General features: G+C 43.9%; 1 protein-coding gene across 1 annotated transcript; it reads right to left on the minus strand.

Moving 5' to 3' along the window:
* Positions 1 to 4,095: 4,095 nt before the first annotated feature.
* LOC311134249 (uncharacterized protein) lies at positions 4,096 to 10,791 on the minus strand. Its single transcript, XM_084167874.1, has 2 exons — positions 10,530 to 10,791; positions 4,096 to 7,368 (listed from the first exon to the last, which is right to left on the minus strand). Exons 1-2 carry the CDS (start codon positions 10,720 to 10,722, stop codon positions 6,083 to 6,085), a joined length of 1,479 nt encoding a protein of 492 aa, XP_084024000.1. The 5' UTR covers positions 10,723 to 10,791; the 3' UTR covers positions 4,096 to 6,082.
* Positions 10,792 to 12,600: the final 1,809 nt, after the last annotated feature.

Raw genomic sequence — 12,600 nt, forward strand, 5'->3', positions numbered from 1 at the left:
GCTTTTTACTATACATAAGACTATAAATACCTCTGGCGTCGTAATGGCTGGAAAGACAATGACATCGATTGTAGACACAAAATTGTCCATATTGTGTGATGAAAACCTGAGTAGTTGTTATTCTTTCACTTAGTCAATGACATCTACTCACAGAAATATGGTCTGTAGACTGCAATACCACAACACAGTACGAAACAAATTGAGAAGAAAATTGTAAAAGTTATCTTCAAAAGAGAAGCATGTTGGTCAAAAGATTGAAAAGATCCTGCATTTTCTTATTTTAGTTTAAGCAAGTATGCAAACTTACAGTGGTGGTAGAAACACATTTTTTAAAAGCCTTGAAAATTGATACAATACAAAATATCAACATTTTTACTTTTGCGAGATTGATTGAGAGCGAAAGAGACAGAAAGCAGATGTTAACCCATGGTTACTAACCGAAATCCCATTCCCAACCCAGGGGCCTCGCATGGTGAGAAGTACCTACCATGGAGGAGGCATGGTGTGTAGTAGGCCCCTAGCTCCTGGCCCCTTAGTGTATGATGGGGTGGTAGCATTCAAGTGAAGCAGACATTTTGTAAGCAGAAAGGCAGGCAGTGTAAAACTGTCAGAGCCTGTTAGACTGGTATACATTAGGTCCTATACTGCTCCGACCTGTCAGACTGGTATACATTAGGTCCTATACTGCTCCGACCTGTCAGACTGGTATACATTAGGTCCTATACTGCTCTGACCTGTCAGACTGGTATACAGGTCCTATACTGCTCTGACCTGTCAGACTGGTATACAGGTCCTATACTGCTCCGACCTGTCAGACTGGTATACATTAGGTCCTATACTGCTCCGACCTGTCAGACTGGTATACATTAGGTCCTATACTGCTCCGACCTGTCAGACTGGTATACATTAGGTCCTATACTGCTCCGACCTGTCAGACTGGTATACATTAGGTCCTATACTGCTCCGACCTGTCAGACTGGTATACAGGTCCTATACTGCTCTGACCTGTCAGACTGGTATACAGGTCCTATACTGCGCCAACATGAGGAGGTAGTGGAAAGTCCCAGAGATTTCACTTTCGTATTCACCTACCATAAACACAAACAAATAAAAATACACTACATGACCAAAAGTATGTGGACACCTAACCATCGAAAATCTCCACTCTTCTGGGAAGGCTTTCCACTAGATGTTGGAATATTGCTGCGGGGACTTGCTTCCATTCAGCCACAAGAGCATTAGTGAGGTCAGCACGGATGTTGGGCGATTAGGCCTGGCTCGCAGTCGGCGTTCCAATTCATTCCAAATGTGTTCGATGAGGTTGAGGTCAAGGCTCTGTGCAGGCCAGTCAAGTTCTTCCACAACAATCTCGACAAACCATTTCTGTATGGACCTTGCTTTGTGCACGGGGCCATTGTCATGCTGAAACAGGAAAGGGCCTTCCCCAAACTGTTGACACAAAGTTAGATGCACAGAATAGTCTAGAATGTCATTGTACGGTGTAGCGTTAAGATTTTCCTTCACTGGAACTAAGGGGCCTAGCCCAAACCATGAAAAACAGTCCCATACCATTATTCCTCCTCCATCAAACTTACAGTTGGCACTATGCATTGTGGAAGGTAGCGTTCTCCTGGCATCCGCCAAACCCAGATTCGTCCGTCGGACTGCCAGATGGTGAAGCGTGATTCATCACTCCAGAGAACGCGTTTCCACTGCTCCAGAGCCCAATGGCGGCGAGCTTTACACCACTCCAGCCGACGCTTGGCATTGCACATGGTGATCTTAGGCTTGTGTGCGGCTGCTTGGCCATGGAAACCCATTTCATGAAGCTCCCAACGAACAGTTATTGTGCTGACGTTGATTCCAGAGGCAGTTTGTTACTCGGTAGTGAGTGATGCAACCGAGGACAGATGATTTGTACACGCTACGCGCGGTCTTGTTCTGTGAGCTTGTGTGGCCTACCACTTCACGGCTGAGCCGTTGTTGCTCCTAAACGTTTCCACTTCACAATAACAGCACTTACAGTTGACTGGGATAGCTCTAGCAGGGCAGAAATTTGACGAACAGACTTGTTGGCAAGGTGGCACCCTATGACGATGCCACGTTGAAAGTCACTGAGCTCTTCAGTAAGGCCATTCTACTGCCAATGTTTTGTCTATGGAGATTGCATGGCTGTGTGCTCGATTTTGTACACCTGTCAGCAACGGGTGTGGCTGAAATAGACGAATCCACTAATTTGAAGGCGTGTCCACATACTTTTGTACATATAGTGGATATTAATTTGACATACTTTCTGGCATGCCATAAAACACAATAAAATGGATATCATGACTGTGATTCTGAGCGATGGGTCTCTGAAAAGGAAATGGTATATTTACGGGGTGTGCTCAAATAAGGAGGCTGAGATAGACTGTATTTAATCTCTCTGCTCTGTGGCTCTAGAATTCCTTTGACTGGAAACATCCCCAGTCTGAGATCGCCTCACACGACATATACACACACACACACACACACCCTTGCTCATTTCTACCCCCTGCCGCCCCTAACATAGACATGCATGCACGCATCCCTGCACATAAACCCGTACTCTTTCCACCCCCACCAAACACACACACACACACACACACACACACACACACACACCTAGACAGACACACACAAACACACAGGCATCCAACCACTTTCAGTGGAAGCAATTTGTGTGCTGAACTGTGAATTATGATAATAGATGAGTAATGCACATTAATAAAGCATTATTGCATTATCCTAAGAGACAGAAAATGAGAGATGGGGAGGACAACAGTAGAGAGAGGGGCACACAGATGGAGGGGGAGAGAAAGAGGGAGAGATAAGAGGGAGCGATATAGGGAGGAGAGGGAGAGATATAGTTAGAGATAGGGGGAAAGGGAGAGATATAGGGAGAGAGAGAGGAGAGGGAGAGATAGAAAGAGAGAGAGAGAGAGATATGGAGAGAGGAGAGGGAGAGATAGAAAGAGAGATGAGGGAGAGATGAGAGAGAGAGATGAGGGAGAGATGGAGAGATAGAAAGAGAGGAGAGGGAGAGATAGGGAGCTCAAGGGAGCGAGGAGAGGGAGAGATATAGCTAGGAGAGGGAGAGATATAGCTAGGAGAGGGAGAGATATAGCTAGGAGAGGGAGAGATATAGCTAGGAGAGGGAGAGATATAGCTAGGAGAGGGAGAGATATAGCTAGGAGAGGGAGAGATATAGGGAGAGATCGAAAGAGAGAGTGGGAGAGAGAAAGAAGGAGAGATTTGGGGAGAGGGGGAGATATAGAGCGAGAGTAGAAATATAGAGAGAGAAGAGGGAGAGATAGTGTGAGAGGAGATATAGGGAGTGAGGAGAGGGAGATATAGGGAGAATGTATAGGGAAAGAGGGAGAGAGAAGAGTGAGAGAGGAGAGGGATAGATATAGGGTCCACCATCCAAAGGACATCCAGCCAAAAAGCATTGGAGTCAACATGGGCCAGCATACCCGTGGAACGCTTTCAACACCTTGAGGCAGTTCTGAGGGGAACATTAGGAAGGTGTTCTTAATGTTTTGTACACTCAGTGTACGTCCCCTTGGTCATATAATTGAACACTTAAAGCCGATTTATGGTCATTCCGGGGTCTGCATTGGCCGTACAGCATTTGCTGCGATGCGGCCTCTGCAGAAGTCAGGGCATTCATACTTATTGCGCTTCGCAGAGGAGAGCTGTTGTGAAGGAAGCTGTCAAGGAAGTGAGTTTGTGTTAATAAAGGACGTACCCCCCCCCCCCCCCCACCCACCTACCGTCAACCAATCATATCAATGCGGAGCTATACGGAGCCCTCTGCATTGTTAAAAAATGTGGTCGATGCGGTACAGAGCTTGATTTGGCCTCCGCAAGCCTCTGAAGGCTCCGGATTTGCGTCACACCCTCCGTACGGAACCTCCAGACCGCATAAATCGGCTTTTAGGCTATCGGTGTCCTTTGTTTGTCTAGCTAGCCCAACTCTCTACAACGTTTTGTCCTGGATGTGTTGTTCCTGTGTTTTGTCTATTTTGTATGAATAAAAGGCAGTAATTATTCTGAAAGACTTTAGCCTCTTTTAGACACATGGATGTACATTTTTATTATGTCAAAAAGTATCAACATTTGATATGTAAATAACAGCAAGAATAACATTTGATGTAAATAATAAAAACGAATTAAAGGAATTGAACATCAAGGGACAACCTACATTTCTCAGAATGTTTTCACAACATGGACAGAAGGCTATGATAATGTGATACTGACAGAGGAGGTAGCCTATGATATTTCAACTACTTATTGTCCCCCTCGATGAAATCGGGGAGGGGACTGTGGATCGGTCTCTGTCCGTTAGTACGGTCTTCACATGCTGATTTTGATGAAACTTGGGTGAATGATGCGTCTTGCCATAGAGATCCGCCATTTACAAAATTACACTGATTGGCAAGATGTTGGCGCTATAATTAAGCAATAAGGCACGAGGGGGTGTGTTATATGGCCAATATACCACGGCTAAGGGCTGTTCTTATGCACGACGCAACGCGGAGTGCCTGGATACAGCCCTTAGCCATGGTATATTGTCCATATTTTTTTATTTAACTAGGCAAGTCAGTTAAGAACAAATTCATGATTTACAATGACAACCTACCCCGGCCAAACCCGGACAACGATAGGCCAATTGTGCATATCATAAACCCCTGAGGTGCCTTATTGCTATTATAAACTGGTTACCAATGTAATTAGAACAGTAAAAATGTATGTTTTGTCATACCCATGGTATACGGTCTGATATACCACGGCTTTCAGCCAATCAGCATTCAGGGCTCGAACCACCTAGTTTATAATAAGCGATTAAAAATGCAAACTTTGAACGGTCATGCCCCTCACCCCGTTTGACCTAAAGTCATGAAATTCGGTACATACACAAAAGTATGTGGACACCTGCTCGTCAAACATCTCATTCCAAAATCATGGGCATTAATATGGAGTTGGTCCCCCCTTTGCTGCAATAACAGCCTCCACTCTTCTGGGAAGGCTTTCCACTAGATGTTGGAATATTGCTGCGGGGACTTGCTTCCATTCAGCCACAAGAGCATTAGTGAGGTCGGGCACTGATGTTGGGCGATTAGGCCTGGCTCTCAGTCAGCGTTCCAATTCATCCCAAATGTGTTCGATGGGGTTGAGGTCAGGGCTCTGTGCAGGACAGTCAAGTTCTTCCAAACCAATCTTGACAAACCATTTCTGTATGGGCCTCACTTTGTGCACAGGGGCATTGTCATGCTGAAACAGGACAGTGCCTTCCCCAAACTGTTGCCACAAAGTTGGAACCACAGAATCGTCTAGAATGTCATTTTATGCTGTAGCATTAAGATTTCCCTTCACTGGAACTAAGGGGCCTAGCCCGAACCATGAAAAACAGCCCCAGACCATTATTCCTCCTCTACCAAACTTTACATGTGGCACTATGTATTGGGGCAGGTAGCGTTCTCCTGGCATCCGCCAAACCCATATTTGTCCGTCAGACTGCCAGATGGTGAAGCGTGATTCATCACTCCAGAGAACGCATTTCCACTGCTCCAGAGTCCAATGGCGGCGAGCTTTACACCACTCCAGCCGACGCTTGACATTGCGCATGGTGGTCTTAGGCTTGTGTGCAGCTGCTCGACCATGGAAACCCATTTCATGAAGCTCCCGACAAACAGTTATTGTGCGGACGTTGCATCCAGAGGCAGTTTGGAACTCGGTAGTGAGTATTGCAATCGAGGACAGATGGTTTTTACATGCTACGCGCTTCAGCACTCGGCGATCCCATTCTGTGAGCTTGTGTGGCCTACTACTTCGCGGCTAAGCCGTTGTTGCTCCTAGACGTTTTCACTTCACAATAACAGCACTTACAGTTGACCCGGGCAGCTCTAGCAGGGCAGAAATTTGACGAACTGACTTGTTGGAAAGGTGGTATCTTATGACGTGCCACGTTGAAAGTCACTGAGCTCTGTAAGGCATTCTACTGCTAATGTTTGTCTATGGAGATTGTTGTCTATAAGATGCTCTCTCAAGAGGTAGGGTTTCAGACATTTTCGGAAGATGGGCATGGACTCCGCTGTACGGACATTAGGGGGAAGCTTGTTCCACCATTGGGGCGCAAGGACAGAGAAGAGCTTTGATTGGACTGAGCGGGAGCTACCCTCCTGTAGGGGTGGGAGGGCCAAGAGACCAGAGGTGGCAGAACGGACTGCTTGGGTTGGGGTGTAGGGTTTGACCATAGCCTGAAGGTAGGGAGGGGCAGTTCCTCTTGCTGCTCCATAGGCAAGCACCAGGGTCTTAAAGATGACGTGAGCTTCGACTGGAAGCCAGTGGAGTGTGCGGAGGAGCGGGGTGACATGGGAGAACTTGGGAAGGTTGAACACCAGGCGTGCTGCGGCGATCTGGATATGTTGCAGGGGTTTGATCTCTCCCCTGTGTGGGTCATCATGTGATCTTTCAGGCATATCTTCTGACTGAAGCACTTGCCACAATCACTGCACTTATATGGTTTCTCTCCAGTGTGTATCCTCATATGGCCTGCCAAGTTTCTCATTCGGCTGAAGCATTTGCCACATTCTTTGCACTGATATGGTTTCTCCCCAGTGTGAATTCTCATATGTTCCGTCAGGGTTCCCTTCTGACTGAAACTTTTGCCACATACATTGCAGCAATATGGTTTCTCCCCAGTGTGAATTCTCTGATGTGCTTTTAAAATGCTACTTTTCAGAAAGCATTTCCTGCAGACAGGACACCTGTGTGGTCTCTCCCCTGAGTGAGCTGCCCTCAATGGAACTTTCAACTCACTGGCTTCCCTGGTTTTAGAGCTTTGTACTTTCTTTGTCCATGTTCTCTTTGATTTGTGTGGCTGTAACCCTGACATTAGTCCTCCACTGTCCACCCCATTGTCACTTTCACTGTTCCCAATATGAGCTGCAGAACAATCAGAATTTTCTGAAGAGAGGGGTTGAGATTCACTTGTTGGTTCTGATACACTGTAGCCCTCTCCATCAGGTTCTGTTTTTATGTTTCTAGTTGTTTTAGTGGGTAGAGAGTCCCTCTCTCTGTTCTCCACAGTCTGGGTTTGGGGAAGATGTGAGGGCTGAGGTGGGTCCTGGTCACAGTCACTTTTCACACAGGGAAGAGTGAATATGAACTCTTTGATATCAGACTCCAGCCCTTCAAGCTGCTCTTCCTCATGACTTGTCCTAAACTCCTCCTGTTCCTCTTTAATCTGTGTGGGCTCTGGGTTGCCCTGGCCCAGACAGGGGCTCCAGTCCTGTTGCTCAGGAGGAACGTCTTCAGGGACAGGGAGAGTGAGCTGCTGGGAGTCTGAAGAGAAGAACAGGGTATCAGTTAGATTTTGTTTCCAGTTCTATGTGGCCTTGAGTCCAACTATTAGATTTACGACAGTAAGCTACAATTGGAATGTTCAATTTCATCAGTTCTAAATAGTTCTAACATTACAGCTAAATAATTGAATGAATCAGTTGTTTAGTGGCAATGGCCTGGCTAGCCCAGCTTCTCTAGACAAAGATTGTAACTTTATTGTATCTCAGTCTAGCATTGTACACTAGCCCACCATGCGATTTATTTACCGACCTGTGTCTGTGCCTGTTTGGCAACGCTTTTCCCACTTTGAAGGGTATATCCGTGGTCGGTGGACCGTTCTGATAAAGAATGTGTTGTTTGCGTCGCCGTGTGGTGCCCAGGAAATATTACATCCAATTGTTAGATGCTACCACCCCCCTCCAAATTAAAACCAAACATGGATGTCAATGTTTGCGCGTGCAGCATGGTGCCCATATTGTGAGGTAGCTACAGATTGTTACACCAGATAATGTGATTTAACCAAAGATGATGGTATCTACTAGCATTTTGCAAGTTTGTAAGAAACTGGAAACATGGGTCTCCCGAGGGGCGCAGTGTCTAAGGCACTGCATCGCAGTGCTAGCTGTGCCACTAGAGATCCTGGTTCGAATCCAGGCTCTGTCGTAGCCGGATTGACTAAAATGAAACCATAGACTTCCAGGCATTGCGCTAATGTTAGTTAGCATTGGCTGGTGAAACTACCTCCAACTTCCTTCACACTGGTATCCAAAAGTTAATCTGACTCTGGGGAAGTAGATAAAGGGCATCATTGCCAAAATTGCAGGTGGTGCATTTGAATTTAGAAAATGCTCCGTTATTAAAAATAAATCATTTTTTGCTCCATGAAGTAATCCAACAGTGTGTACACTGCGATCTCTCATTGATTGAGACAGGTGAGGGAAGCCGGCCTCGAGGTCCCAGAGGGAAGATGGCGGAGGCGGATGTTTTGTTTGAAACTGATGGTGCGTTGAGTGGAGATGAGAAGGAATGGATTGCATTGGCAAACAAGAAGGGAAATAAGAGAAGTACAGTGGTCATGGAATCTAGTAAATCCAAGCCTTGTTCCGACTCTTTTTTTAGCTGGAGTGAGGGTTTTGGACCGATGGTGTTATCTGGGAGATCTGTTTGATGTCTCAATGATCCTCATCAATTTCTCTCAGCCAATCATCAGTCATTTGTGTAAGTGTTGTGCTTGTTGAATGTCCTTCCCTATAAGCGTGCTGAAAGTCTGTTGTCAATTTGTTTACTGAAAAAACAGCATTGTATCTGGTCAAACTCAATTATCCAGATATACTTGGATGTGTAGTGTCAGTGTTTGTTGCTGGCATGTCATGCCTACGTGTGCTAATCTTGCCAATGAAAAGGTCATTAAAGTAGTTGGCAATATCAGTGGCTTTTTGTGATGAATGAGCCATCTGATTCAATGAATGGAGCAGAGTTTGCCTTTTTCTCAAAATGTCATTTAATGTGCTCCAAAGCTTTTTACTATCCAAGGGGATTTAACCGTTTTTACAGTAATTTTCTTAAATGTTTTTTCCCCTTTCCCACAAAGGATTTTTTCCCCCTCGTTCACTACCCGTACACAGTAGTAGTTTGTTTGCGGACCCCCATAATCCAGAGAAGAAGAGACAGGTGAGTGTTATCATGACATGCGGCACTTTGGGGTGGACCCACCTGCCTCAATCAATGAAAGAAGATTTGAAATAGACAAGATAGCGGCGTACACATTGTTGGATTACTTCATGGAGCAAATTATGTATTTATTTTAATAACGGAGCATTATCTAAATTCAAAACACAACACCTGCATCTGGACACTGACATTTTAGAAGATACATGCCAAATCGATAACGAAGATGGTATCGCCAAGTTAAGGTTGGTCAAAAATTATCTGTGCTACACCAAACATAACACTTGATCATGAATCTCAGTTCCATTAAAGTACACATAAGTCATTGGATGAAGGCGTCTTCTGTAGGGAGAAGTTTTGTTAAGAGCCATGACGCTCGGTCTGGAACATTAACACGCATGCTTGCGGTATGGCTTTGGAAGCATAAGGACCTTATCTTTCATATCGGCGAGAAATAATTTTCAAAAAACAAAAGGTTTAATTGATACACACTTATAGGGTTAGGGTTCCCACACGGCCATATTTCTATGTTACAGTGCTTGTTTAAGGAAAACAAACGTTAGACAGTGGACTACCTGTGCTAATTAGCTATCTGCGTCTCTAAACACCAGTGTGTAAACTGAAGACAGACACCACAAACATGTTGACACTGAAAAATACTGTCGGCTGTAACTGTGTTAAAACAGTGTACAGTAAGTGTGTATTTTGCATTTGTGAAATGATTTTGATGTGATTTGAAAGTAGAGGGATTTATGTTTCTAGAACCGTACCGCGATTGAGAATCGATTCACGTTTAGTATTTGGTTCCAGAGCCAACTCGCCCTTTAAACAGAAAATGTAAGGTCCTTGGACTAAGGAGTAACGTTGGGCTCCTTTGGTCCAATATTGAGCTACACCAAACAGTACCTAACCTCTAACTCACAGTAATGGATACTACAAATCTTTGGTTAAATCACATTCTGGTGTAACAATCTGTAGCAAATTGCGAGGCTGACTAAATGGGACACAGACAGGTTTGCAACACAAAGCGAGAACACATGGAATCCATGTTTGGTTTTGATTTGGGGGGGTTGGTAGCATCTAAGATAGTATTTAGGCATAATTATTTATTGGATACTGATCTGTGATGCAAACAAGGCCTTCCTAATCAGAACCTTCTAACGATAACAGATATATGATAACGCTGGAAAAGTTGCCAAACAGGCACAGGTTGGCAAATAACTCGCAAAGTGGATATGTTATAAGATCCAGCTAGAAACTATGGGCTTTGGCCTGGCTAGCTTCGTCCCGCAACTTGCCATTTAAATTACCATTTATATTAACAATTTTGACTTTTCCTTTTAATGTTACACAAGGATATCTGTAACAATAAACGTCGAAATTGTTAATATAAATGGCCATTTAAATGGCTAGCTAGTTGCGGGACGAAGCTATGGCCTGCTAGGTGGTTCAATCAGATTGTTCTAGCGGGGTTATCGCTACCCACTACTAACCTGCAATATGTAACTTTATGTCGGGTTTGAATGCCAAATCCAGGAGCCTTCGTAGACGTTCGATCTCCTCCTTTGAACGGGATATTTCTTCCTGGTACTCTGCTATGGTATTTTCCACTGCCCCAAATATCTCAACAGTCGCTGCTGTTAAGCGCTCGTTTAGAAAAACTTGCAACAGCTGAATTTTCGACATTTTGAGGGAAAGCAAAGTGCTCTTTGTTTTACTAAATGTAAATGTAGAGATTTGTTTTGCTGCTAACAAGGTGTCTAATGGTAGCAAGCATTATCAGTACTTCCGCGTCACGGAATTTCGAAAATGTTCAAAATAAAGGTCCCCCACGTAATAGTAGAACATAGTCATTAACCTGTATTTATTCATGATGTATGGAAAATAATTGTCTAAACATTAACAATGATTCACATTTGTTCATATTTAAGTATCCAATTTCCATTCAATTTGGGGTTTAAAACTTGTTCAAATAAATGCCCCCAATTCAAATCACTGTATATGCATTCAGTTCATATTGGCTTATAGAGAAAAAATGATTATTTTTGCCGATGTAAAAGTGGGGTGGGAAGTACTCAGTAAGGTCTGTAGAATCTATATATAGTGTAATTTCATGGGGCTCTGAATAATACAGAGTATTGCTGGCCTTTTACTGTGGTCAAACAGCTTAAAATTGGGTGCCTGGAACCTATATGGTTCAAATATAGCACTGTACAGGAAAAACGATCGATTGTGTGTCCATAAAACCAGGGTCCAGTCTACTCACTAGAGTCCCTAGAATACAAAACAGGTGAGTTTGAACAAAAAGCTATGTTATAGGAAGCTTTATGTTGACATTTGAACAGTGAGAGGCATATCAGCATCATGGACAGCTAACGTTTCAGAATGTTATGTTGTCAGCCTATTTTCAAATACTGTATGTGGCCCAAAAGCATATCAATCCATCATTGGTAATAGGTCAGCATAATGACCTACTAGATTTTATATATCAATTACTCCCCGGGTTATAAGATTTGGGCATCAAACAGTGGTCAGTGCCATGCATACTGATAGCTGTGATCTTGCAAAAACAGCATCTCACACAATGAGCTTTACTTCAACAAAATTTCAGGTTCAGCTAAATACAGACACATCATTGCTTGATATTCTATTCAGGCAATTAATCACAAAAGGAGGTGCACCCACAAATTGCAGTCAATGTGATGGCGTATTGATTAGACAGACTGTTTGGACCACCACACCAGATATTCTTGTTATTTTTGTGCCCTGTGTAGCAGAAAATGGTAGAGTTAAGAGAGACCCAGTTCTTTCATCCAGTGCAATTAAAATCCCAGTTGTTGGCAACAAGAAATAGATGTACAGATTGAGCTCTGTAATATGTCACTCAGGTGCAAAATCTCAGAGGGGGCATTTCTGGTCAAAGCTGGATTTGACACTTAAGATACAGTGGGGAAAAAAAGTATTTAGTCAGCCACCAATTGTGCATGTTCTCCCACTTAAAAAGATGAGAGAGGCCTATAATTTTCATCATAGGTACACGTCAACTATGACAGACAAAATGAGATTTTTCTTTCCAGAAAATAACATTGTAGGATTTTTAATGAATTTATTTGCAAATTATGGTGGAAAATAAGTATTTGGTCAATAACAAAAGTTTCTCAATACTTTGTTATATACCCTTTGTTGGCAATGACACAGGTCAAATGTTTTCTGTAAGTCTTCACAAGGTTTTCACACACTGTTGCTGGAATTTTGGCCCATTCCTCCATGCAGATCTCCTCTAGAGCAGTGATGTTTTGGGGCTGTCGCTGGGCAACACAGACTTTCAACTCCCTCCAAAGATTTTCTATGGGGTTGAGATCTGGAGACTGGCTAGGCCACTCCAGGACCTTGAAATGCTTCTTACGAAGCCACTCCTTCGTTGCCCGGGCGGTGTGTTTGGGATCATTGTCATGCTGAAAGACCCAGCCACGTTTCATCTTCAATGCCCTTGCTGATGGAAGGAGGTTTTCACTCAAAATCTCACGATACATGGCCTCATTCATTCTTTCCTTTACACGGATC

Source organism: Coregonus lavaretus, assembly GCF_964263955.1.
Source record: "Coregonus lavaretus genome assembly, chromosome: 8".
Taxonomy (NCBI): Eukaryota; Metazoa; Chordata; class Actinopteri; order Salmoniformes; family Salmonidae; genus Coregonus; species Coregonus lavaretus.

Coding starts and splice junctions, on each gene's coding strand:
- LOC311134249 (XM_084167874.1), bottom strand. CDS start 10,722: ATGTCGAAAATTCAGCTGTTGCAAGTTTTTCTAAACGAGCGCTTAACA. Junction 7,369..10,529: donor CATAAAGTTACATATTGCAG/GTTAGTAGTGGG, acceptor TCTTCTCTTCAG/ACTCCCAGCAGCTCACTCTC.